A 27,959-nucleotide genomic window follows, 5' to 3' on the forward strand; every position below is an offset into this window, starting at 1 on the left:
AAATATTAATGTCACTTTTCTGTTGAGGTGCCCATATTTTTGCACCGGTCAAATTTTGGTTTAATGCATATTGCGCATTTTCTGTTAGTACAATAAACCTCATTTCAATCCTGAAATATTACTGTGTCCATCAGTTATTAGATATATTAAACTGAAATGGCTGTTGCAAATACCAAAATATTTAGAACTAAAAATGATTAAGATTAATAGGGGTGCCCAAACTTTTTCATAGGACTGTATATAGCAGTAGCAAAAATTGTGGGTGCACATAACCTCAATATAATCTTTGAATTCCCAGTGAGACAATGGCACTGTATAGCAGTAGCAAAAGTTGTGGGTGCACGTAACCCCCATATATTCTTTGAATTCCCAGTCAGACAATGGCACTATATACCAGTAGTAAAAATTGTGGGTGCACATAACCCCAATATATTCTTTGAATTCCCAGTGAGACAATGGCACTGTATAGCAGTAGCAAAAATTGTGGGTGCACGTAACCCCCATATATTCTTTGAATTCCCAGTCAGACAATGGCACTATATACCAGTAGCAAAAATAGTGGGTGTATATAGCCCCAATTCTATTGCTAGGGGACTTGCAGGGTATTTCTGAGGTGAAGGTAGGGGGGCACACCGTTGGAACGGGGATTTGGGGTGTATATATGGGGTATACGGGAATACACTGTCAGTGTGTTCCATTCAGGATCCTGGGAAAGCTGGGTTGCGGCGATTGAGCCCGTCAGTGCCACGTTACACTGACAAGCTTCTCCCTGGAATTGAAGTTATATGTAAGCCCAATATATTCTTTGAATTCCCAGTGAGACAATGGCACTATATGGCAGTAGGAAAAATAGTGGGTGTATATAGCCCCAATTCTATTGCTAGGGGACTTGCAGGGTATTTCTGGGGTGAAGGTGGGGGGGCATACCGTTGGAACGGGTATCGGGGGTATATATCGGCTATACGGGAATACACTGACAGTGTATTCCATTCAGGATCCGCGGAAAGCTGGGTTGCGGCGATTGAGCCTGTCAGTGCCACGTTACACTGACAAGCTTCTCCCTGGAATTTAGCTCTTATAAGAGCTGTTGTGGTTGTCTTCTCCTTCCTATCCTAGCCTGTCCCTGCCTACCCAGAATCTAAGCCCTAGCTAGCTGGACGGAAACCTCCGTCCTCGGTGAATTGCAAGCTCAGAATGACGCGAAGCTGGGCGTCGCTGTTCTTTTAAATTAGAGGTCACATGTTTTCGGCAGCCAATGGGTTTTGCCTACTTTTTTCAACGTCACCGGTGTCGTAGTTCCTGTCCCACCTACCCTGCGCTGTTATTGGAGCAAAAAAGGCGCCAGGGAAGGTGGGAGGGGAATCGAGTAATGGCGCACTTTACCACGCGGTGTTCGATTTGATTCGAACATGCCGAACAGCCTAATATCCGATCGAACATGAGTTCGATAGAACACTGTTCGCTCATCTCTATTAAAAATCCAAATTTTGGGACCACTCTTTTAGCAAGGCTGTAAAATATATGATCTTTTAGTAAAAATATTTTTCTAGTATTATACACTCATTCACAAAAATTATGCACAAGAAAGAGTTGTTGGAATCGAATGAAGCTTTATGCCAGTAATTGTAATGACGATAAATGTCCTCTAGCTTGGAAATATGATGAGAGAAGGTTTGGTGTGGAGGCATAGTATTGTGTATGGTGGTGCATTTCACCACATGCTGCTAGTACTACTGCGCATGCACCCGCGCCATTTTTTTAAATTTTTTTTATCAATGTCAGTTTGCGAGTTAGACGGGACCTGAGGACATCGCTGGAAGAGGAGTTGTGGCAGAAGATGATGTTGGACCCTGAATGCCTGCCCCCCGTGCACGTTCGATAAGATGAACATATTCTGTTTTAGGGTTTTATTTTAAAACGTGGGGTAGTTTAATATAACTTTACCGGTGCCTGAATAGCCTTTTTAAAGCATTATTTTGCTGATGGAGCCCCTTTAATGTCTAGCAGATGGCAATCTCTCACCAAAAGGTACACTATCCAAAAGTAGCTTCTGAGAGCCTTTTGTGGGACAGTGGACGGAAGCACGTTTACATCCTCTTTTGGCAAGACCCAATGTCTAATATGATTAATTTTAGTCATTGCTGCTAAACCTGGCATGCAGTTATCAGCTATTTGTATATGGGGTGTGTGTATATATAGGGGTCTTCTAACAAGTATGGTCTTGCCTGCCTTCCTGTATGTGGTGGCTGGCAGGCAGGGAATAAAAGCTCTAGCTTTCTACCTTCTGTACTATGGGATACTTTGTAATGGTCATTGTGATACATACTGTGTACTGTTGTACACCTCCCTACATGCAGCTATCAGATAATCTGTACCAGGCGTGTACTTCTGGCTCTCCTGCTTTCCTTCTAGCATTTGCCTTAGTGAATGATCTTTTTCCATGATATCTCCTCTTTTAGTCTCTCCATTACCTGTTATAATGGCCTTTACCTTTTGGTGCTGGAATGAATAGCCCAGAAATCCTCTACAATATTAAATCTATACACCTTATGGTGTTTATCAGGCCCCCTATATTTTCTGTCAGTGCAGGATTTTGTAATACATTATTATTGTCTTCTGATAATGTAACCCATGGTAAAATCTGAAAGAAATGGTGTCATTCTGGAAGTAAAATAAAAGCTCCGTCCGCACTGCCCTCCAGTCATTCTGTGAGTTGCTACAACCGTTCTGTTGTTGCTTGGCAAGCTTTTCTTTAACAGAAATAGATGACCAAGTGATACATATCCAGCGGTGTCTGTCAGGAAAGCAGAATGTGTTGTGACAATGACAAACAGGAAATGGCGGGCTAAACAGATAGGGCAAACATGCTTATTTTTGCTTGACTCAACAGCAACTAATATGAGACAGAACATGAAGAGAATATTATTATATTGACAGGCTCTGCCTGAAATGCGTCAGCAATCCAAGGAGCTCATTAACTTACAATAAGCTATACTGCAGATATCTTTAATGCCTCGCTGTATAAATAGGTCTAGAGGCAGCAGGCTATTCTCATTGAGGGAGTCATTTCAATGGGATTAAATGAGTCATATGTGAGACCTACAGTATGTCCGCTGTAATGAACTAAACATACTGTACATTTGGAAAAAATAAATACATTGTAGAGTTTGTACAACCCAAAGTAGGTGGGTGGCTCAGTGGTTAGCACTCTGATACCTTGCGTCGCTGAGTTCAGATATGTCCAGAGGCAACATCTACGTCATGTTCTGCCTAGGTTTGTAGGTTTTTTGTTGTTGTTTTTTCTTTCTTCCATGCTCAGCAAATGTGATGACATACATGGAATTAGTCCTCCCGTGTACAGTACAAGTAATGAGCTCCACTGAGGGTAGGCATTGATGTGGAGTATGTCACCATGATAAGCAATGGGATATAAAGGAACGTGGGGAAAAGCAAAGGATGAGTGCTATATTAGTCATGTGTCACCCATGCTATATTAGTCATATGATGCCAAAAGACATGTCTAACCTTGTCAACTAGAAGTACCATTAAAGCAGTTTTGCGGTCAGTCTGTGTGACTTTATGTAAGGGCAATGTATTTGGTGGATAGGTCCACTCTCCTATTAGACAAAACTTCACAAAATATATTGGACCACATTTATTATTTCTGATTTATTGTTACAGCCTAAAACTTAGACCAGTCAGTAGTAAGTGAAGAGGGTAAGGTGGTCTGAAGTGCTTGCTGGTTAATGCTACCGCCTGCATATTGGAAGTGTGTAATATATCCAGTATTCGGAGAAACTTGTGATCACGTGTTGAGAGAGGGGGCTTTGATGAGAACCAGGGCAATTGAACCTGTGGGAACACCCCAAGAAACACTTGTCGACTTATTTGTATATATTTATAAATCTGAATCTCTCAGTATTGGACCAGTATACAAAAGGAATCTGTTCAATCTATGTGAGCTGCCCTACCATACTTTCACTTATAACTGGTGACTCTGCTCTAAAACTCCCTTTTACATTTATTATTGCCGTACATTTTCATTGCCCTATGACCCAAGTTGACTATTACTGTAACATGAGTTTTATTGTGATTATTATTGCCTTATGCTCGTTGTGCTTGTGTATAGTAAACCTTGTTTTATGATACCTTGTTTCTGTGTTACCATTAGTAGTTCTTGTTTCCATAACCACAGGTGGTTTTCCAAGTAATTCCATTTCTACCTTTTCACATGTATCCGAACAGGAAGAGAAATGTTACTTGTCTCTCCACCTCCCTTTTGTTGTGAAAGTGCTTGCTTGACTGCCTGCAGTTTGTATACGTAAGCTTGAGCAAGCACTCTCCTAACAGTGGACTGCCTAGAGTCCACCCCAAGCCATTCCTCTATATTAAAGATTCTATCTTATCCTTAGGTCCTTAGGATAGTTCATTAGTATTGGGTCAGTGTGAGACTGATCTGGATTATCCTGCACCACGTCAACAAAACAGACAAGTGATACAGGATGGGGGAGAGAGAAGAAGAAAGGGGGTGCAATCCCAAGCCCAAAGACTCACTCCAAAAGGAGAGGGGGACAGGTCACCCATCAATAAACCAGCATTGTTCTCTCATCAGTACTCTATTCTACAAGTCCGTATTATGCGATACAGAATACATAGAATTATTTAAGGCTTACATTCATTCATATCTTTCACTGTTTTAGCAACTTGAATAACTTTTATCCCATTGGGGGATTTTTTTTTTATCTAATAATAATAATAATAATAATAATAATAATAATAGTTTAACATATTCTGCATTGGGATACCACTATTATACCCAGGCACATATTAGGCCATGCCTGAGGACAAAATATACTCCCTTCCCACTTCTGTATCCCCTGGCTATCAGTTGTTATCCCTGATACAAGCAGCGTCTGCTCTTAGGTTGTATTAGAGTTCGTTCACACGGGGACAGAGGGGGCATATTTGGCACAGAATCCATGTCATATTCCGCCCCTTCACAATGGTGGTCCATGGAGACCGCTAGTGATCTTTTTTCCATGAGTGGCAACATGCCACTCATGGAAAAAAGAAGCGAGCTGTCCTTTTTTCAGGCGGGTTCCGCGGCTCATTGAGTCGCAGCGTCTGCCTTGCGGCAGCACCCTCCTGACTAGACCCATTCATTTTGTGCCTACTCCAGAGCGGGAAGCTGCGACTCACAGTAGCGGCAGGTGTATTATGGTCCCGATTTTGATGCACGTCAAAATCGGGATCAAAATACGCTATTCTGTGCCCGTGTGAACTAGGCCTTACATGTGGACATTCAGTTGATTTAGGGGCAGCTTTCCTCTTTGGTTTATAGAGGGGAGTCTTAAAGAGGGAGATTCTCCTCTATGATGATTATATTAAATCCATGTTGGATCTTGCGGTGTAGACAAAACCAATTGTGTACCTTATTTTGCATCAGGTATAACGTATTAATTTTATTAGACTGAAATACTTAATTTTATTTTGAGTGCACATTCATCTCTTTAAGGAGTTTGTCAGGTCCAAAGTGTTTCCTAAACCAACAATAGTTCTGTGTACAGACCTTTATTCTCTTTACTTTGTGGCCACAGACCTAGGAAACAAAGTGCAGATAGTAAGGTGTACAGGGGGCGGCACAGTGTGTCCGATTGGCCTACAGACAGCCATGAAGCAGTCGGGCTAAAAGTGTCAGTCACAGCTGAAGAGATGGTTTTGGGTAGTGACTCTAGATGTCAACTTGAAACTGTATGTAGACAAATCAGACCCGACCCCAATACACTTGCAGGTGGATTTGCAGTTCCATAAAAAGATTCTCTGCATCAGTTTCTGACCACAAAGGTATGTTTCTTCTCCCCCTGCATAGAACAATTACTAACTTGGGCAGAAGAAAAGAGCTGCCCTTTCTTCAGGCGGATTCCGCGGATGAATCAGCTGCAGTGTCCGCCTCTCGACAGCACCCTACGGACTAGGCCCATTCATTTGGACCTAATTGGAGCGGATAGCCACAACAGGATGCCGGCAGCCTCAATGGAATATGCACATGCGTATTTGCGCGTGAACTTAGCCTATAGGAGCGGCATCGGATGGGGATTCTATGAGACGCAGAGTGTGGCTATGGCTATGAGCTTGGTTCATACTAGCCTTCAGATTTCTGTTCTTTGGGTCCTCTTGGTGGACCCAAAAAATGGAAACCCTATCAGCTTAAAAGTTGTTACCCATGGAAACCCATAACTATAATGGGGTCCGTCAGGTTTCTGTCTGAAATCAGCAGAGACAAAAGTCATGCTTGCACTTCTTTTGGTTTGGGAGGGGTTTTGGAACCGGAGGAGACAATTTAAAGTATTCTGGGAAAATGTTCTTGTTTGTATGTCAGGTTGGGTAAATAGATGTGGAGTCAAAAATCCTCTCCAATGGTTTATTCCTGAATTTTCAGCCCCCTCTTCTGGTTCTTCCCTTATGCCATGGGATCTGCACTAACTTTCTGAATGTTAGACTGTGGTCAGAGGAGCAGAAGTCAGTCCTCCAGTACATTCCTATGAGAGTCTCAATGAGTATCACATAGGAATATATAGAGACCCAGAGATGGCTGTATGATTCAGAGTCAGAATGCGGTCACCTGCTGCAACAGAAGGACCGGAACGGAGGCTGAGAATTTGGAAATAAAGCGCTTGGTAATATTTAACTATTTAGCTGATGCAACATTTCAGAGTAAAAGATGAACATTTTCCTGGAGTGCTCAAAGTATTTATCATGCAATTCATAAGACATAAACTTACCTCGTGTTATACATTTGTGCATATGATGACTGTATTGCTTTAGTTTTTAGGCTAATCTGTTGGATCTGCATATTGTAGCTGGTGTAAAACTTTTATGTATTATAAATCAGTAGTTCAGGTGAAGGGCACAAACTTTGCAGTATATTCCAATACTTATGTCTTTAACTACTTCTGTTTTTACTGCATATGAGTGATTTTGGTCCATACACTGTAGATACTGTTACTTTACAATGTGGTCTATGGAGAAAGGAGGTGGAGGAAGAAAGACACGTGTGTCAGTCTACAAACTTCAATGAGTTCTTTCTGTCAGAAGAAGGCTGGATAGCAATTTCTGATAACCCAGTTGTTGTGAAAGTGAACTGTCACTCTGTAGTGTAGACATCTCTCTACTCCGAGGAGCTCTCTACTTCCTCTGCCCTCTGTATAGGAAATTGTCATATAATTTTCAGTCTAGCTCAATATGCAGAAGTGATCAAGAGTTTGCCCTGATTTTATTATTATAAGTATAAAGGTTTCCAACAGAGTGAATTTGTCTTAGAAGAGACTTGGGGTCTGCTAAGATTATTATACTAAAGATGCCTGATATAGTATTCAAGCCATTTGGCAAGCTATTGACACAATGCATAATATATTTATTACAAATTTTGTTACTCCCAGTTTAATAAAGGAATATATTGCACGCTTCTATATTTAATTTTACTTACTTTCGCATGTTTTTTTTTTTTCTTTTCTTTCCTAGGTCATCCAAATCTCATCCAGGGCCAGTTGTCCACATCAGTGATAATCCAATGGATGAAGGAAAGGTAGGTATTAGAGATGAGCGAACACTAAAATGTTCGAGGTTCGAAATTCGATTCGAACAGCCGCTCAATGTTCGTGTGTTCGAATGGGTTTCGAACCCCATTATAGTCTATGGGGAACAGATACTCGTTAAGGGGGAAACCCAAATCCGTGTCTGGAGGGTCACCAAGTCCACTATGACACCCCAGGAAATGATGCCAACACCTCTGGAATGACACTGGGACAGCAGGGGAAGCATGTCTGGGGGCATCTAACACACCAAAGACCCTCTATTACCCCAACATCACAGCCTAACAACTACACACTTTACACACTCAATACCACCTCTCTGACAGTAGGAAAACACCTTGAAACATGTGTATTTGGCACTTGCAGTGAGGAGAGCTTGTCACCAGCAGTGAATTTGGCCCTTGTAGTAAGTTGAGGTTGGCACCAACATTTGTTTTGAAAATCAGGGTGGATTGAGCCTCTAACCAGCAGAGTTTGGACCAATTCATGGTGGAGGGAGCCTCTAACCAGCCCAGTGTGGGCAAATTCATGGTGGAGGGAGCCTCTAAAAAACCCAGTTTGGACCAATTCATGGTGGAGGGAGCCTCTAACCAGCCCAGTTTGGGCAAATTCATGGTGGAGGGAGCCTCTAAAAAACCCAGTTTGGACCAATTCATGGTGGAGGGAGCCTCTAACCAGCCCAGTGTGGGCAAATTCATGGTGGAGGGAGCCTCTAAAAAACCCAGTTTGGACCAATTCATGGTGGAGGGAGCCTCTAACCAGCCCAGTTTGGGCAAATTCATGGTGGAGGGAGCCTCTAAAAAACCCAGTTTGGACCAATTCATGGTGGAGGGAGCCTCTAACCAGCCCAATTTGGGCAAATTCATGGTGGAGGGAGCCTCTAAAAAACCCAGTTTGGACCAAGTCATGGTGGAGGGAGCCTCTAACCAGCCCAGTTTGGGCAAATTCATGGTGGAGGGAGCCTCTAAACAGCCCAGTTTGGGCAAATTCATGGTGGAGGGAGCCTCTAAACAGCCCAGTTTGGGCAAATTCATGGTGGAGGGAGCCTCTAACCAGCCCAGTTTGGACCAATTCATGGTGGAGGGAGCCTCTAACCAGCCCAGTTTGGGCAAATTCATGGTGGAGGGAGCCTCTAAACAGCCCAGTTTGGACCAATTCATGGTGGAGGGAGCCTCTAAAAAACCCAGTTTGGACCAATTCATGGTGGAGGGAGCCTCTAAACAGCCCAGTTTGGGCAAATTCATGGTGGAGGGAGCCTCTAACCAGCCCAGTTTGGACCAATTCATGGTGGAGGGAGCCTCTAACCAGCCCAGTTTGGGCAAATTCATGGTGGAGGGAGCCTCTAAACAGCCCAGTTTGGACCAATTCATGGTGGAGGGAGCCTCTAAAAAACCCAGTTTGGACCAATTCATGGTGGAGGGAGCCTCTAAACAGCCCAGTTTGGGCAAATTCATGGTGGAGGGAGCCTCTAACCAGCCCAGTTTGGACCAATTAATGGTGGAGGGAGCCTCTAAACAGCCAAGTTTTGGGAAATTCATGGTGTAGGGAGCCTCTAACCAGCCCAGTTTGGACCAATTCATGGTGGAGGGAGCCTCTAAACAGCCCAGTTTGGGCAAATTCATGGTGGAGGGAGCCTCTAAAAAACCCAGTTTGGACCAATTCATGGTGGAGGGAGCCTCTAACCAGCCCAGTTTGGACCAATTAATGGTGGAGGGAGCCTCTAAACAGCCAAGTTTGGACCAATTCATGGTGGAGGGAGCCTCTAAAAACCCCAGTGTGGACCAATTCATGGTGGAGGGAGCCTCTAACCAGCCCAGTTTGGGCAAATTCATGGTGGAGGGAGCCTCTAAACAGCCCAGTTTGGGCAAATTCATGGTGGAGGGAGCCTCTAACCAGCCCAGTTTGGACCAATTAATGGTGGAGGGAGCCGCTAAACAGCCCAGTTTGGACCAATTCATGGTGGAGGGAGCCTCTAAAAACCCCAGTTTGGACCAATTCATGGTGGAGGGAGCCTCTAAAAAACCCAGTTTGGACCAATTCATGGTGGAGGGAGCCTCTAACCAGCCCAGTTTGGACCAATTAATGGTGGAGGGAGCCTCTAAACAGCCAAGTTTGGACCAATTCATGGTGGAGGGAACCTCTAAAAACCCCAATTTGGACCAATTCATGGTGGAGGGAGCCTCTAACCAGCCCAGTTTGGGCAAATTCATGGTGGAGGGAGCCTCTAAACAGCCCAGTTTGGGCAAATTCATGGTGGAGGGAGCCTCTAACCAGCCCAGTGTGGGCAAATTCATGGTGGAGGGAGCCTCTAAAAAACCCAGTTTGGACCAATTCATGGTGGAGGGAGCCTCTAAACAGCCCAGTTTGGGCAAATTCATGGTGGAGGGAGCCTCTAACCAGCCCAGTTTGGACCAATTCATGGTGGAGGGAGCCTCTAAACAGCCCAGTTTGGACCAATTAATGGTGGAGGGAGCCTCTAACCAGCCCAGTTTGGACCAATTAATGGTGGAGGGAGCCTCTAACCAGCCAAGTTTGGACCAATTAATGGTGGAGGGAGCCTCTAAACAGCCAAGTTTTGGGAAATTCATGGTGGAGGGAGCCTCTAACCAGCCCAGTTTGGGCAAATTCATGGTGGAGGGAGCCTCTAAACAGCCCAGTTTGGGCAAATTCATGGTGGAGGGAGCCTCTAACCAGCCCAGTTTGGACCAATTAATGGTGGAGGGAGCTGCTAAACAGCCCAGTTTGGACCAATTCATGGTGGAGGGAGCCTCTAAAAACCCCAGTTTGGACCAATTCATGGTGGAGGGAGCCTCTAAACAGCCCAGTTTGGGCAAATTCATGGTGGAGGGAGCCTCTAACCAGCAGAGTTGGTGGAAATCAGGGTGGAGGGAGCCTCTAACCAGCAGAGTTGGGGGAAATCAGGGTGGAGGGAGCCTAGTATTAGCAGAATTGTGCAACGCTTATGGTGGATGAGTATGAGGATGCGGAGGAATTGGAGAGGTTGAGTACAGACATGGAGTTTCATGTTGGGGTGCTTTACACAGGTGGGCACAAAAATGACGGCTCTACCCAGTGGTGGTTCATTTTTATCAAAGTGAGCCGGTCGGCACTCTCAGCTGACAGACGGGTGCGCTTGTCAGTGATGATGCCACCGGCTGCACTGAACACCCTCTCAGATAGGACGCTGGCGGCAGGACAGGACAGCACCTCCAAGGCATATAGGGCAAGTTCAAGCCACAGGTCCAACTTCGACACCCAATACGTGTAGGGCGCAGAGGGGTCGGAGAGGACAGGGCTGTGGTCGGAAAGGTATTCCCGCAACATGCGCCTATACTTCTCACGCCTGGTGACACTAGGACCCTCCGTGGCGGCACTTTGGCGAGGGGGTGCCATCAAGGTGTCCCAGACCTTAGACAGTGTGCCCCTCGTTTGTGTGGACCGGTGAGAACTTGGTTGCCTACTGGAGGAACTGCCCTCCCTGCCGCCAACGTCACATGCTGGAAACATCTCCATCATATTCTGCACCAATTGCCTGTGGCAAGCATTGATGCGATTGGCCCTCCCCTCTACCGGAATAAAAGACGAGATGTTGTTTTTATACCGGGGGTCAAGGATAGCAAAGATCCAGTACTGGTTGTCCTCCATGATTTTGACAATACGCTTGTCGGTTGTAAAGCACCCCAACATGAACTCAGCCATGTCTGCCACAGTGTTAGTTGGCATGACTCCTCTGGCCCCACCGGAAAGTTCAATCTCCATTTCCTCCTCATCCTCCATGTCTACCCATCCGCGCTGCAACAATGGGACGATTCGAAGTTGCCCGGAAGCCTCCTGTATCACCATCACATCATCGGACAACTCTTCTTCCTCCTCCTCCTCCTCCTCCTCCTCCTCCTCCTCCTCCTCCATTAAACGCAGTGAAGCGGACAGATGTGTGGACCTACTCTCCAGCTGTGACGGATCGGATGCTATCCCTAACTCCTCTGTGTGATCTGAGTTATCCCTGATGTCAATCAGGGATTCTCTCAGAACACACAAGAGCGGGATTGTAAGGCTCACCATCGCATCCTCAGAGCTCACCCTCCTTGTGGACTCCTCAAAGACCCGTAGGATGTCACAAAGGTCTCTCATCCATGGCCACTCATGGATGTGAAACTGAGGCAGCTGACTTTGTGGCACCCTAGGGTTTTGTAGCTGGTATTCCATCAAAGGTCTCTGCTGCTCAACCACTCTATTCAACATCTGAAACGTTGAGTTCCAGCGTGTGGGGACGTCGCACAAAAGCCGGTGTTGTGGCACATGCAGGCGTTGCTGGAGAGATTTTAAGCTAGCAGCGGCTACTGTCGACTTGCGAAAGTGGGCGCACATGCGCCGCACTTTCACCAGTAGCTCTGGAACATTGGGGTAGCTCTTTAGGAAACGTTGCACCACTAGGTTGAAGACGTGGGCCAGGCATGGAACATGTTAGAGTCCGGCAAGCTCCAGAGCTGCTACCAGGTTCCGGCCGTTATCACAAACGACCATGCCTGGGCCCAGGTGCAGCGGCTCAAACCATATTGCCGTCTCATCGAGGAGGGCATCCCTCACCTCGGAGGCAGTGTGCTGTCTGTCCCCCAAGCTGATCAGCTTCAGCACAGCCTGCTGACGTCTACCAACGCCAGTGCTGCAACGTTTCCAACTCGTAGCTGGGGTCAATCTAACAGCGGAGGAGGAGGCGGTGGCGGAGGAGGAGGCGGTGGCGGAGGAGGAGGCGGTAGAGGAGGAGGAGGAGGAGGGGGGTGTTCTTCTCGTGTCCCTGCCAGGAATGTTAGGCGGGGAGACGAGGTACACCGGGCCAGTTTGGGAAGCAGTCCCAGCCTCAACTACATTCACCCAGTGTGCCGTCAGTGAAATGTAGCGTCCCTGTCCGCATGCACTTGTCCACGCGTCGGTGGTCAAGTGGACCTTTGTGCAAAGCGCGGAACTAAGGGCCCGCCTGATGTTGAGTGACACGTGCTGGTGCAAGGCGGGGACGGCACACCGGGAGAAGTAGTGACGGCTAGGGACGGCATAGCGAGGTGCCGCAGTTGCCATCAGGTCCAGGAAGGCGGGAGTTTCAACAAGCCGGAACGCCAACATCTCCTGGGCCAGCAGTTTAGCGATGTTGGCGTTCAAGGCTTGCGCGTGTGGGTGGTTAGCAGTGTATTTCTGCCGCCGCTCCAATGTCTGAGAGATGGTGGGTTGTTGTAAAGAAACCCCTGATGGTGCCTTTGATGGTGCAGGAGAAGGAGATAAGACAGGACCAGGGGAGGATGAGGTAGAAGTCAACAAAGTGGCGGAGGCAGATGAAGTGGTGTCCTGGCTCGTCCTCTGGAGTGCATCGCCAGCACAGTCAGCAGTGGCAGTGGCAGAGGCAGAGGCAGTGGCAGTGGCAGTGGCGTGAACGGCAGGCGGCCTTTGTCCTGCCGTTGCTGCCTGCCACTGATTCCAGTGCTTGGATTCCAAATGACGGCGCATTGAAGTGGTGGACAGGTTGCTCTTCTCAGAGCCCCTAATCAATTTCGAGAGGCAAATTGTGCAGACAACACTATATCTGTCCTCGGCGCATTCCTTGAAAAAACTCCACACCTTCGAGAAACGTGCCCTCGAGGTGGGAGTTTTTCGGGGCTGGGTACGAACTGGAACATCTTGGGAGATTCCGGGTGTGGCCTGGCTTCGCCTAAGCTGCTGACCTCTGCCTCTGCCTCTAGCTACCCTTTTTGGTGCTGCACCTGCCTCAACATCCACACTACTTTCCCCGCTTGACATCCCCCCTGTCCAGGTCGGGTCAGTGTCCTCATCATCCACCACTTCCTCTTCCAACTCCTGTCTCATCTCCTCCTCCCGCACAATGCGCCGGTCAACTGGATGCCCTGACGGCAACTGCGTCACATCATCGTCGATGAGGGTGGGTTGCTGGTCATCCACCACCAAATCGAACGGAGATGGAGGAGACTCTAGTGTTTGAGCATCTGGACTCAGATGCTCCTCTGTTAGGTTCGTGGAATCGTGACGTGGAGAGGCAGGTTGAGGGACAATGAAAGGAGCGGAGAACAGCTCTGGGGAGCAGGGACAGTTTGGGTTATTGTTCTGTAAAGCTTCGGAATTTTGGGAGGAAGGAAGACAAGACTATTGGGTAATAGGAGGAGAGGAGGCAGAGTCTGACTGGCTGCTGGACAATGTGCTGTAAGCGTTCTCTGACAGCCATTGCAAGACCTGTTCCTGGTTCTCGGGCCTACTAAGGTTTGTACCCTGCAGTTTAGTTAATGTGGCAAGCAACCCTGGCACTGTGGAGTGGCGCAATGCTTGCTGCCCCACAGGAGTAGGCACGGGACGCCCTGTGGCTTCACTGCTACCTTGCTCCCGAGAACCATTCCCCCGACCTCGCCCACGGCCTCATCCACGTCCCTTTCCGGGAGCCTTGCGCATTTTGAATTCCTAGTTAGAAATTGGCACTGTATACCAGTAGTAAAAATTGTGGGTGCACGTAACCCCAATATATTCTTTGAATTACCAGTCAGAAACTGGCACTATATGGCAGTAGCAAGAAATGAGGGTATTTGTATTCCCAATATATTCTTTGAATTCCCAGTCAGACAATGGCACTGTATACCAGTACTAAAAATTGTGGGTGCACGTAACCCCAATATATTCTTTGAATTACCAGTCAGACACTGGCACTATATGGCAGTAGCAAGAAATGAGGGTATTTGTATTCCCAATATATTCTTTGAATTCCCAGTCAGACAATGGCACTGTATACCAGTAGTAAAAATTGTGGGTGCACGTAACCACAATATATTCTTTGAATTACCAGTCAGAAACTGGCACTATATGGCAGTAGCAAGAAATGAGGGTATTTATAACCCCAATATATTCTTTGAATTCCCAGTCAGACAATGGCACTGTATACCAGTAGTAAAAATTGTGGGTGCACGTAACCCCAATATATTCTTTGAATTCCCAGTCAGACACTGGCACTATATGGCAGTAGCAAGAAATGAGGGTATTTGTATTCCCAATATATTCTTTGAATTCCCAGTCAGACAATGGCACTGTATACCAGTAGTAAAAATTGTGGGTGCACGTAACCCCAATATATTCTTTGAATTACCAGTCAGAAACTGGCACTATATGGCAGTAGCAAGAAATGAGGGTATTTGTATTCCCAATATATTCTTTGAATTCCCAGTCAGACAATGGCACTGTATACCAGTAGTAAAAATTGTGGGTGCACGTAACCCCAATATATTCTTTGAATTACCAGTCAGACACTGGCACTATATGGCAGTAGCAAGAAATGAGGGTATTTGTATTCCCAATATATTCTTTGAATTCCCAGTCAGACAATGGCACTGTATACCAGTAGTAAAAATTGTGGGTGCACGTAACCACAATATATTCTTTGAATTACCAGTCAGAAACTGGCACTATATGGCAGTAGCAAGAAATGAGGGTATTTATAACCCCAATATATTCTTTGAATTCCCAGTCAGACAATGGCACTGTATACCAGTAGTAAAAATTGTGGGTGCACGTAACCCCAATATATTCTTTGAATTACCAGTCAGAAACTGGCACTATATGGCAGTAGCAAGAAATGAGGGTATTTGTATTCCCAATATATTCTTTGAATTCCCAGTCAGACAATGGCACTGTATACCAGTAGTAAAAATTGTGGGTGCACGTAACCCCAATATATTCTTTGAATTACCAGTCAGAAACTGGCACTATATGGCAGTAGCAAGAAATGAGGGTATTTGTATTCCCAATATATTCTTTGAATTCCCAGTCAGACAATGGCACTGTATACCAGTAGTAAAAATTGTGGGTGCACGTAACCCCAATATATTCTTTGAATTCCCAGTCAGACACTGGCACTATATGGCAGTAGCAAGAAATGAGGGTATTTGTATTCCCAATATATTCTTTGAATTCCCAGTCAGACAATGGCACTGTATACCAGTAGTAAAAATTGTGGGTGCACGTAACCCCAATATATTCTTTGAATTACCAGTCAGAAACTGGCACTATATGGCAGTAGCAAGAAATGAGGGTATTTGTATTCCCAATATATTCTTTGAATTCCCAGTCAGATAATGGCACTGTATACCAGTAGTAAAAATTGTGGGTGCACGTAACCCCAATATATTCTTTGAATTCCCAGTCAGACACTGGCACTATATGGCAGTAGCAAGAAATGAGGGTATTTGTATTCCCAATATATTCTTTGAATTCCCAGTCAGACAATGGCACTGTATACCAGTAGTAAAAATTGTGGGTGCACGTAACCCCAATATATTCTTTGAATTCCCAGTCAGACACTGGCACTATATGGCAGTAGCAAGAAATGAGGGTATTTGTATTCCCAATATATTCTTTGAATTCCCAGTCAGACAATGGCACTGTATACCAGTAGTAAAAATTGTGGGTGCACGTAACCCCAATATATTCTTTGAATTCCCAGTCAGACACTGGCACTATATGGCAGTAGCAAGAAATGAGGGTATTTGTATTCCCAATATATTCTTTGAATTCCCAGTCAGACAATGGCACTGTATACCAGTAGTAAAAATTGTGGGTGCACGTAACCCCAATATATTCTTTGAATTCCCAGTCAGACACTGGCACTATATGGCAGTAGCAAGAAATGAGGGTATTTGTATTCCCAATATATTCTTTGAATTCCCAGTCAGACAATGGCACTGTATACCAGTAGTAAAAATTGTGGGTGCACGTAACCCCAATATATTCTTTGAATTACCAGTCAGAAACTGGCACTATATGGCAGTAGCAAGAAATGAGGGTATTTGTATTCCCAATATATTCTTTGAATTCCCAGTCAGACAATGGCACTGTATACCAGTAGTAAAAATTGTGGGTGCACGTAACCCCAATATATTCTTTGAATTCCCAGTCAGACACTGGCACTATATGGCAGTAGCAAGAAATGAGGGTATTTGTATTCCCAATATATTCTTTGAATTCCCAGTCAGACAATGGCACTGTATACCAGTAGTAAAAATTGTGGGTGCACGTAACCCCAATATATTCTTTGAATTACCAGTCAGAAACTGGCACTATATGGCAGTAGCAAGAAATGAGGGTATTTGTATTCCCAATATATTCTTTGAATTCCCAGTCAGACAATGGCACTGTATACCAGTAGTAAAAATTGTGGGTGCACGTAACCACAATATATTCTTTGAATTACCAGTCAGAAACTGGCACTATATGGCAGTAGCAAGAAATGAGGGTATTTATAACCCCAATATATTCTTTGAATTCCCAGTCAGACAATGGCACTGTATACCAGTAGTAAAAATTGTGGGTGCACGTAACCCCAATATATTCTTTGAATTACCAGTCAGAAACTGGCACTATATGGCAGTAGCAAGAAATGAGGGTATTTGTATTCCCAATATATTCTTTGAATTCCCAGTCAGACAATGGCACTGTATACCAGTAGTAAAAATTGTGGGTGCACGTAACCCCAATATATTCTTTGAATTACCAGTCAGAAACTGGCACTATATGGCAGTAGCAAGAAATGAGGGTATTTATAACCCCAATATATTCTTTGAATTCCCAGTCAGACAATGGCACTGTATACCAGTAGTAAAAATTGTGGGTGTATATAGCCCCAATTCTATTGCTAGGGGACTTGCAGGGTATTTCTGGGGTGAAGGTGGGGGGGCACACCGTTGGAACGGGTATCGGGGTATATATCGGGTATACGGGAATACACTGACAGTGTATTCCATTCAGGATCCTGGGAAAGCTGGGTTGCGGCGATTGAGCCCGTCAGTGCCACGTTACACTGACAAGCTTCTCCCTGGAATTTAGCTCTTATAAGAGCTGTTGGTTGTCTTCTCCTTCCTATCCTAGCCTGTCCCTGCCTACCCAGAATCTAAGCCCTAGCTAGCTGGACGGAAACCTCCGTCCTCGGTGAATTGCAAGCTCAGAATGACACGAACCTGGGCGGCGCTGTTCTTTTAAATTAGAGGTCACATGTTTTCGGCAGCCAATGGGTTTTGCCTACTTTTCTCAACGTCACCGGTGTCGTAGTTCCTGTCCCACCTACCCTGCGCTGTTATTGGAGCAAAAAAGGCGCCAGGGAAGGTGGGAGGGGAATCGAGTAATGGCGCACTTTACCACGCGGTGTTCGATTCGATTCGAACATGCCGAACAGCCTAATATCCGATCGAACATGAGTTCGATAGAACACTGTTCGCTCATCTCTAGTAGGTATTTAATGTTTTTTTGTTTAGTGGAAAAAGTATTTTTAAATATTGCACAGTTTGCTGTCAGACAGGTTATATACCGTATTTTTCGGACCATAAGACGAAGGTTTTAGAGGAGGAAAATAGGGAAAAAAAAAATTTTAAGGAAAAAAAATTGGTGAAATATTTAATAACCTAATAATATAATATTTCACCAATGTAAATAGAACCGGGGGCTTTCGGACACAGGGATACCAAATGTGTATGTGTTTCACAGTAATGTTTTTGTTTTATATGTATTCTAGGGATATGGGGGTGATTTGAACATATATCTCTATCTATCTATCTATCTATCTATCTATCTATCTATCTATCTATCATCTATCCGTCTGTCTGTCTGTCTGTGTCTGTCTGTCTTTCTGTCTATCTATCTATCTATCTATCTATCTATCTATCTATCTATATCTAATCTATCTCATCCATGGATGGAAAGAGACACCCTGCAGTGAAGCTATGCAAGAAGAGAAAAAGGGGCGGGCCAGACGGGTGAAGGAGGTGTGGTTTTCTAAGCAAACTTGAAAACATGCCTCTTTCACCCATCTGGCTCGTCCCTCCTTCACTGCCTCTCACATCTTGCTCCGGCAATGAAGCCACACAGACAGGGAAGTAGGGGCGGGCCAGACGGGTGAAGGAGGTGTGGTTTCAAGCTTGCCGAGAAAACCACGCCTCCTCCTCCCGTTTGGCCCGCCCCTCCTTCCCTGTCTGTGTGGCTTCATTGCCAGAGCCAGATCTGAGAGACAGTGAAGGAGGGGCGGGCCAGACGGGAGAAGGAGGCGTGGTTTTCTCGGCAAGCTTGAAACCACGCTTCCTTCACCTGTCTGGCCCGCCCTTACTTCCCTGCCTCTCATATCTCGCTCCTGCAAACATGTGACACAGACAGGGAAGGAGGGGCAGAGCAGGCAGGCACCGTGCTGCTCTCCTTTTGATTCACACAGACGGGACACAGACGCTGCACACGCTGCATTCGGACTATAAGACGCACACACATTTTCCTCCCATATTGGACTATCCCTTATAGTCCGAAAAATACGGTATTTGACAAGTTTATCATTATGGGTGGGGGGAGCCTAGCCCCTCTGCTTCCTATAGAAAAGCGCCCAGCCCACCATATGAATAGCTCAGTGCTAAGAAAACAACCAGAGAGCCACAGAACACTGGCTGAAAACCCCAGCCAACAGTGGTGAACCTAGCCTCTCTGCTGCCTAAGGTAGACTATCAAAAGATGCCGCTTACACTGATACGTAGACGTCTGAACAAGTGCAAGGAGAGTGGCAGCTCTCCTGTGCTGGTTCAAAGAAAAAAAAAAAAAATCGCCCGGGCTGCCGCTGCCCTCCGGTGCGCCGCCCGAGGCAGGCGCCTCATTAGAGGTGCGGCGCTGCCAGCCAAACACCACCAGAAAACACACAAATTTTGGGCAACACGGTGGCTCAGTGGTTAGCACTGCGGCTTTGCAGCGCTGGAGCTCTGGGTTCGAAGCCTGCCAAGGGCAAAAAAACATCTGCAATGAGTTTGCATGTTCTCCCCGTGTTTGCATGGATTTCCATCCCATACTTCAAAGACATACTGATGGGGGGAAAAAAAGTAGATTGTGATCTCTATGTGGGGCTCAAAATCTACATAAAAAAAAAAAAAAAAAAAGTAAGAAGTGTGCCCAGCCCAACCAATCAAATTTTTGGTTTCATGATGAGGCCACACTAATTAAAATTGTAGGCCCCACCAAATTGTAGGCCACTGTAATGCCGCTTAACTGACCATCACAGTATATTACCTTATTTTTGGGCCCCCATACTGTGATAAATAAGCCTTAAATTTGACCTTAATTTTCAAAAAATTTCTAGCTAAGATCCTACAGGCCGATCTAACTTTAATGTAATGTCCCTAAAACATGTCAAAATGAGGCTCAGTAGTGTGTGTGGCTCCCACATGCCTGCCTGACTCAGTAGTGTGTGTGGCCACCATAGCTTCAATGCCTTTATCTTGCAGGAACTGCTGACACACTCCAGCCACATGAGGTCTGGCATTGTCCTGCATTAGGAGGAACCCAGGGCCAACCGCACCAGCATATGGTCTCACAAGGGGTCTGAGGAGCTCATCTCGGTACATAATGGCAGTCAGGCTACCTCTGGTGAGCACATGGAGGGCTGTGCGGCCCTCCAAAGAAATTCCACCCCACACCATTACTGACCCACTGCCAAACTGGTCGTGCTGAAGGATGTTGCAGGCAGCAGATCACTCTCCACAGCGTCTCCAGACTCTGTCACGTCTGTCTCATGTGCTCAGTGTGAACCTGCTTTCATCTGTGAAGAGCACAGGGCTTCATTGGCAAAGTTGCCAATCCTAGTGTTCTGTGGCAAATGCCAAGCATCCTGCACAGTGTTGGGCTGTGAGCACAACCTCATCTGTGGACGTCGGGCCCTCATACCATCCTCATGGAGTCAGTTTCTAACCGTTTGTGCAGACACTTGCAGATTTGTGGTCTGCTGGAGGTCATTTTGCAGGGCTCTACAGTGCTCCTCCTGTTCCTCCTTGCACAAAGGCGGAGGTAGCGGTCTTGCTGCTGGGTTGTTCCCTTCCTACGGCCTCTTCCACGTCTCCTGGTGTACTGGTCTGTCTCCTGGTAGCGCCTCCAGTCTCTGGACACTATGCTAACAGACACAGTAAACCTTCTTGCTACAGCTCACATTGATGTGTCATACCGGATGAGTTGCACTACCTGAGCCACTTGTGTGGGTTGTAGCGTCCATCTCATGTTACCACAAGCGTGAAATCACAGCCAACAGTCAAAAGTGACCAAAACATCAGCCAGAAAGCATTGGTACTGAGATGTGGTCCGCAGAACCCTCCTATATTGAGTGCGTCTCGATAATTGCCAATAATTTCCATGTTTCGTCTATTCCATTTGCACAACAACATGTGAAATTGACTGTCAGTCAGTGTTGCTTGCAGTTACATGTGTTGCAAGTGTTCCTTTTATTTTTTTGAGCTGCTTGTGTGTGTGATATAGATAGATATATATATATATATATATATATATATATATATATATATATATATATATATATATACAAAAAAAAAACCACCCCTCAGTTTATGCCAGGGGGCACAGCCTGAGGTCGTGACCTCAGATCATCGCCTTTTGGCAGGTGCAGCTCTTTTTATCATGACAAATAACTCAAGATTATTGAAGGTCTTGAGTTTTTAGCAAGCTCATTGTTAACAAAGAATAAATGCCTAGTTATTAAGTTTCAATACTTCTCAGCAGAATGAGCAAGACAAAGATAGATACAAACAAAATGTATCCTGTCAAACACCCAGCCCTTGGCACGTGATCTTATCACTATGATACCATATATAAAAGCTATACTATCTGGCATCACCTTGCAGATATACTGAAACCCCCAGTATCCCTGACTTGTTCATACTGTGCTTGGGGTGACTGAAGACCCAGTATTCTGCATTTCCCTTGGCAGTTTTAGCCATCTGACAACATAGTTATTCACCTGGGCACAGATTTGAGAGAAACAAGATGTATCGCATCAAAATCTACAAAACCGGTCACCTTGCAATAGGGCTGGAGTCTTTGAGCTTTCAATAGAAACTAAAATGGGCACTTAGCTTAGACAGCTGTCATATTGTCAAGTGGTATTGCACAAGGACAGAGTACAATGTAGAAATCCATGAAAAAGCCTAACTTTGAAATAAGTATTTTATCCTGAAGCTAAATGTAATAAACTTTTGATTGACGTGATTTGGGACCAGAACTGAATAACTGCAATGGAGTCTGCCTCTTAAAATGTATGTCATGAGTTTGTTCAGTGACCTTTACTATTGAACTTCTCATACATAATCTTCTACGTAAGTATTCCGCTTTTAGCAAAAAGGGGTAAATGGAACGAATAGTGCTCAAACTTTGTAATGTCAGCTCTGAAGAATTTTGCCCTAGGAGCTGATCTCTGGGACAATGGCTGCTGGGAGTGTAGCGGTGTCATTTCATCTTTTACATGCCATCATGCCCTGTAGGCTACTATGTAGACAGATTCTACATGCATGGGTGTGTTCCCCAAGATTTTCTTCTGAAAACAAAATGTACTTTAGATTACGCATATGCTTATCCCATTTTAAACCTTTTTAGTAGTCCCACTTTCCCTATATGCAAACTCTTGTAAATGTTCAGGAAGAAGCCCATACCATTCTTACCATTTGTTACCATTTTGCTGTTGTTGCAATTATTACAGAATTACAGCATTTTATTTCTAACCACAGCTACCATAGCCTGCAAAAGAAATATGAGTTAGTATCTTTAAAGTTCATAAACTACGCCTTCGATTTGAAGACAGATAAATTCTTCACTGGGATAGGCATAAATATTTCAGGTTAGACAATGTAAATCAGGACTTCATGGTAAGATGTCTGTAATACCACTACTACCGAAGGAGAGAAAAAAAACCCTGCTGGGACATCATACTAGTGGAAATATGCTCTTTAGCTTGAGTTATTTCAAATTGATTTTTATTTAATTTTTTTGCTTCGACCACTGTATTCTTCTGCTAAAATAAGAGGATGATGCCTGGATGTCTTCAACAGTGTGTTGGGTATAAACTTGCTGGGGTTTGTCAAAATGTACATTTTCGGTGCTGTAGTACTATGCAAGCATTGTGAGCCAGGAGTCCCTGAGGATTAGTAAGGTGTAGTGTCCCACTTCCGCTCACTGCTGCTTGATGGTGGGCAGAGATTGCAGTTTCAAGCATATGCCAGACTCCTGGTTCACATTGCCCCCAGTCCGCTGCATCACATTAATTGCAAATTTGGTCAGGCTGCATTCACACTAGCGTTCTGTGACCATTCCACTTAAATTATGCAGAGAGAAAAGTTCTGCAAGCAAGACTTTTCTCTCCGACGATTTCATTTGGAAACCTGGTGGAAGCCCAGGGACCCCCATTGTAGTCCATTGTTTATGTGGATGGGGTTTCCATTCGTATGGTCCTAAGGTGGGCCCATAGAACAGAAACTAAGAGTATGGGTATGTAGGAGCTGTAGATTTCCTCCGTCCACTAACTGCTGGTTAGCATTTTCCTTATTATCATGATTAAAGAGAAATCTGTCCACTTAACCATACTGTTGAGGCGTTCCAGGCTATATGGTCAGGGAGGCATACTTTATTTTGAGTGGTCTCTGACTGCTTCCCCTTCCCTTCCTCCCCCACCCCCTCATTTCCACACTCAGGTTTTTGTGATGTGTATACGTTCCCAGTCTATTTGACGGTGTGTGCATTGCTTCACGTTCATGTTTTTTATGTTTTCAACTCTTGTGTTGTATTGTATTTTACAAAAATTTTCAATAAAAATTACAGTTCCAAAAAAAAAAAAAAAAATTCAATCCCAAGCAATGGTGGGGGCTCACAACAATATACCAATAACAATATACCAATAACTGAATAGCATATTTTGGAACTTTTAGGCTAAGGTCTCACATTGCAGAAATGCAGATTTTACTGTGGCTTTCTGAGCCAAAGTTGGGAGTGTTTTGAAAGGTAATTGAAAATATAAAGCAAGCTCGTAGAAGTATCCCTTATGTTAAATCCACTGCTGACTGTGCCTAAAAAACGCAGCAAAATCTGCAACAAAAGTCTTTTTTTTTTTTTTTTGTTCTTTTTAATTGTATTTGCAATTTCCATTGCACTTACAGTATTTACTTAAAGGTGTTTCCTTTTAGCAAGTTATCCCCTGTCCGCAGGATAGATGGTAAGTGTGACCGCTGAGGGTCCAACAGCTGTGACCTCCAGCAATGACTAGAATGGGACTCCCCATTGCATGGCCACTGATCTTTTCACTTCAATAGGACTGACGGGACCACGTACTTGGCTATCTGTCAGCCACATAGTAGTGAATGAATTGGTGGTGATGCCTACATGGGAACTGTTTGGCATCTGTACTGATGATACCTGGGGTCTCAGCGGCTAGACCCGCCCATGCTTATCTCCTGTCCTGTTGCGTCGTAAATGTGATAGGTGGGAAAGCCCATTTAAAACACACCTTTAAATGTCCTAATCTTTGCACTGCTATTGTGTGATTAGTGTAGGTAACATCACATTAGGGTTAATATTTGCTGATATTTGCGTGACTGCAAGTCAACGTACACCAGGTCCTGCTTAGGTCGGCTTTAGAAATCTACAGGGTTAAGAAATATTCCTTATCTATACTAACTATCTGATTGTGATATTAGAAAAGAGAAGTAACAGCACAACATGGACGAAGTTCTGTTTAGTAGTTTGCTAAATTCTTACCATGCGTATTCCTCAGTGCTGACATCTGTTGTAAATGACAATGCATTTTCTCCACTAACTACAAATTAAAGTCTTTCACAGCGTAATTTGAACATCTGCTATTCTCTGATATGGTTCTGCACATCTTGATAATTCGGCCAAACGCCTGTGATGAAAATGCAATTTCCTTCCATCTTTTCTCTTTCTTATAGTCACCTAATACACTTCATCTTGTTGTTCGGAGTGGAGGGGGGTAATTCAGATGCTTAATAATTAAAACAGAGCTTTCTCCATCTATATTGAAATGTTAAAAAGTAAATTTTAAATTTGAGTGTTTTCAGTAAAATCTCTAACATTACAGTTTTGTCTTTTAGCTGCTAATTGGTTATGAGTCGGGCACAGTAGTTTTATGGGACCTCAAGTCAAAGAGAGCGGACTACAGATATACCTACGATGAGGTATGTAACTTCCATGTTGTCTAGAATTGTCAGAATTCATAAATTTCTATGAAGATAAATAGAAATCTGCAGTTCACATTCATGTATTCTTATCCAGAAGGAGGCTGGGGAAGGTGAAACAAAACAAAAAAAAAAAAAAAAAAAAAATTCTTACTTCCTTGTCCCTGGCACTTTAATGTCTGGTCCAGGACAGGCCATTCCATTGCTGGAGTAAGACCGGCGATGCAAGTGACTGCTAAGGCCACTCAGCGGCCACAGGAAAGGCACTGGTGATGTATGTGAGTGCTTCACCGGATCACTTCCTTTGGCTCGTGATTGGCTTCTGGAGTCACGTGTGGTGAAGGACTTCCACTGACAAAGGCACAGCAACGGACAACAGAGTGCTGAGGAAAGTCAAGTATGTGTAGTGTGCTTTTTGTTTTGTATCTCCAATCAAGAACAAAATCTGCGAGAACTTTGGGGTGTGGGAGGACACATGGTGAGAACATACAATGGCCGGGAATTTAGATTGTGATCCCTATATGGGGTCAATGACTGACAATTGTTGTAAAACACTGTAGAATATGTTGGCTGCCATGACAGGTTCTATTGGGACTGTGGGAGGCAAATAGAAAAGGTGTTAGAGGAATGCCCTTTAGCCAGTTAATACTTTACCCCACATGTGAGCCATGCACCTATAATACCATCTTGTGATGTAATGTAGTTAAGGCTATGTTCACACCTGCATTAGTCACCCAGTCTACCCATCAGGTTAGTGGACCAGAACAACGGACACACATGTAGACTGATGCATGTCTGTGAAGACGCAGGACAAGAAATGGTATATAGAGCACTTTTTTGCCCAGTGATTTAGATGGACTTGGCAATGGAGTCTCTGAATGAAGACTTCAATGAAGATGTGAACATAGCCTTACATGACAGCTGTTTACATTGGGAGAATATACTGTAGCATAACCAAGTAGAATTATGTCAGTAGGTGACAACCCTTGGACACTATAGTGGTGCTCATTAGATTTTGTCACCCCACATCCTAAAATACAGTAGTTAGTAGAGAATATTGTTACAATTCACACAAATGTACAACTTTGGGACCTCTATGGTCAGGTAAGGGTGCATTCACACTACGTAACGCCAGCGTGTATCACAGCCGTACACGCCGGCGCTACAGCAGGGCTGCCGAACACTTCTCATTCATTTCTATGGCAGCCGGCATGCGAGCGCTCCCCATAGAAATGAATGGAAAAAAGCAGTCCATTCATTTCTATGGGGAGCGCTCGCATGCCGGCTCCCATAGAAATGAATGGGAAGTGTTCGGCAGCCCTTCTGTAGCGCCGGCGTGTACGGCTGTGATACACGCTGGCGTTCCGTAGTGTGAATGCACCCTAAGATTGTATTTTATGGACAGAGATAAATTATGTAGTGTGTATATCACATGGTGTTTGTGTTCTGAAAGTGTTTCTATGTCCTATAGTTTCCTATTTGGCTAAGGCTCTGTTCACATAAGTGTAGTACTGGATCCTTTACATAATAGAAACTTGCAGCGCCCTAAACAGCCTTACTTATGATGGGTCTGTCAATTTCTGCCTAGGTGTCAGTAGTTTTAATGTATTTTTTCAGATAAAATTGCCACAGTCTGCAACAAATGCTCTGACATAGGTGTGAACAGCGCCTACACTAAATATGGATTTCCTGCAACATGCAGCAGATGATGCTGCGGGGACTTTATTCTATGTGAATGCTTCAGATTGGGACGATTAGGAGGATTTTCTTACAGCGTTACCTGTCATGTTAATCATTGTAAATAAACATGGCTTCAGCTCCAGAGCTCACACTTTGCCCCTTTGGGATGCATTAAAAGGGGGGATACTGGTGGGATTACTGAGAGAGTACAGTATTTGTGTGTATTTTCTACATCACCATATCACAAGCCCTAGACTGACTTCACTGCATAGACTGTCTTGTCATTTATCACATGGGTTTATTATGTTTAAGTCCACTCTCTGTTGTCTCGCTCGGCCAGACTTGCCTCTTTGCTGAGAGTATAATAGTAACAATTACCATTGTCGGAGACTCAGCGAGCAGCATTCACTAGGAATTTTGGCTATCATGCAGTGTATCCAGTCTTAACACAGAATACTTACTGCTTAGAAGATAACCTCTTTAAGCAGAAAATGCCAATTGGGGGATTAACATCTGGCAGCTAATACTCCGTCTGTTAAGTAACGGCATTGAAAGGTCATGTGAGGAAACTCCATGTACATCTGTCATTAGCCCACTCCCTACTGACTAACTTTTCCTAATGTTTTTAGCCTACATCTGAAACCATTACTACAATTTCCACAGATGGTTTAATCCCACTTGGTTTTATATCTGCTACTAATAATGTGAAATAAATCTTTAGATTGCAAAATGTGTAGGCTTCCATTTGTGGTGGGGGCTAGATAAGCCGGGGGAAGCATGCCTTGTGTTTCTCATCCTTTTGATTTGCCAGTATTGTACTTCCTTATATTAACCATATATGTATATACTTAGCAACTACTGAGTTAAAGAAGGGATCTGTGTAACAAGATAATCTTTTTAGATATCGCTGACAGCACAGCCTTTACTACTCAGTGGTGAGTGCCACAAGTCTACGGCTAGTCTTTAACAATATGAAATCTTCTGAATAAACGTTCCTAAAAAGGATGATTATACAGCATGCTACCATAGGGTGGAGCTCTGGTCTGTAACCTATCACTACCACCTGTAATTCCAATTCTTTGCAGCCAATTTTTTTTTTCCTGATCCTGGTGCAGTTGGAACTTTTTTCTCTAGCTCCCCACCATCAACCACCACCACCATTGCTGAGCACTCATTTCTGTTAGGTACTCCCTGGAACCTAGAGCCAAAGATCGCCTACTTGACGGGTTAATTAGCATATTGGGTGCTAACATGAAACTAATGTGAAATGATTGCTTGGGAATGTTGGGAAATTTAGAGAAAAAAAATTCCAGATGTGACATTGGTGTGTGGGTTGTGAAAAAACTTCACTAATACAGGGCTATTACCAGTGAAATGACCATGCTGATTTGCTGGAACCTAATGGTCGAGTTTCAAGTTACTATGTTCTTTTATGGAACATTGTATGTCGAAAATATAGTATCCTGAGGCCATTGTAACTATTATTGTTCTTGTTATTTTTTCAGCTATTTGTTCCAGTTGAAATCTTTCCTGATTCAGTGACCATTCTCACTGCTAGGGCTATGCTGGCCATTTGGATCCAGTCGAATGTCTCTGTTTAGGTCTCTGGTCATTGTTTATCTGTAACTATACATGAGTGTGTCAGCCAGGCAATGGCTGATCACTG

General features: G+C 44.4%; 1 protein-coding gene across 4 annotated transcripts in view; it reads left to right on the forward strand.

Moving 5' to 3' along the window:
* STXBP5 (syntaxin binding protein 5) overlaps positions 1-27,959 on the forward strand; it is a 338,787-nt gene that overhangs the window by 160,919 nt on the left and 149,909 nt on the right. For all 4 annotated transcript variants that reach the window (XM_075267641.1, XM_075267643.1, XM_075267642.1 and 1 more), the window contains exons 6-7: positions 7,522-7,585; positions 24,530-24,613. In XM_075267641.1, coding sequence (XP_075123742.1) covers positions 7,522-7,585; positions 24,530-24,613 — 148 coding nt within the window. The remainder of the gene's footprint in view (positions 1-7,521; positions 7,586-24,529; positions 24,614-27,959) is intronic.

This window comes from Leptodactylus fuscus, chromosome 3 (assembly GCF_031893055.1).
Source record: "Leptodactylus fuscus isolate aLepFus1 chromosome 3, aLepFus1.hap2, whole genome shotgun sequence".
In the NCBI taxonomy this organism is placed as follows: Eukaryota; Metazoa; Chordata; class Amphibia; order Anura; family Leptodactylidae; genus Leptodactylus; species Leptodactylus fuscus.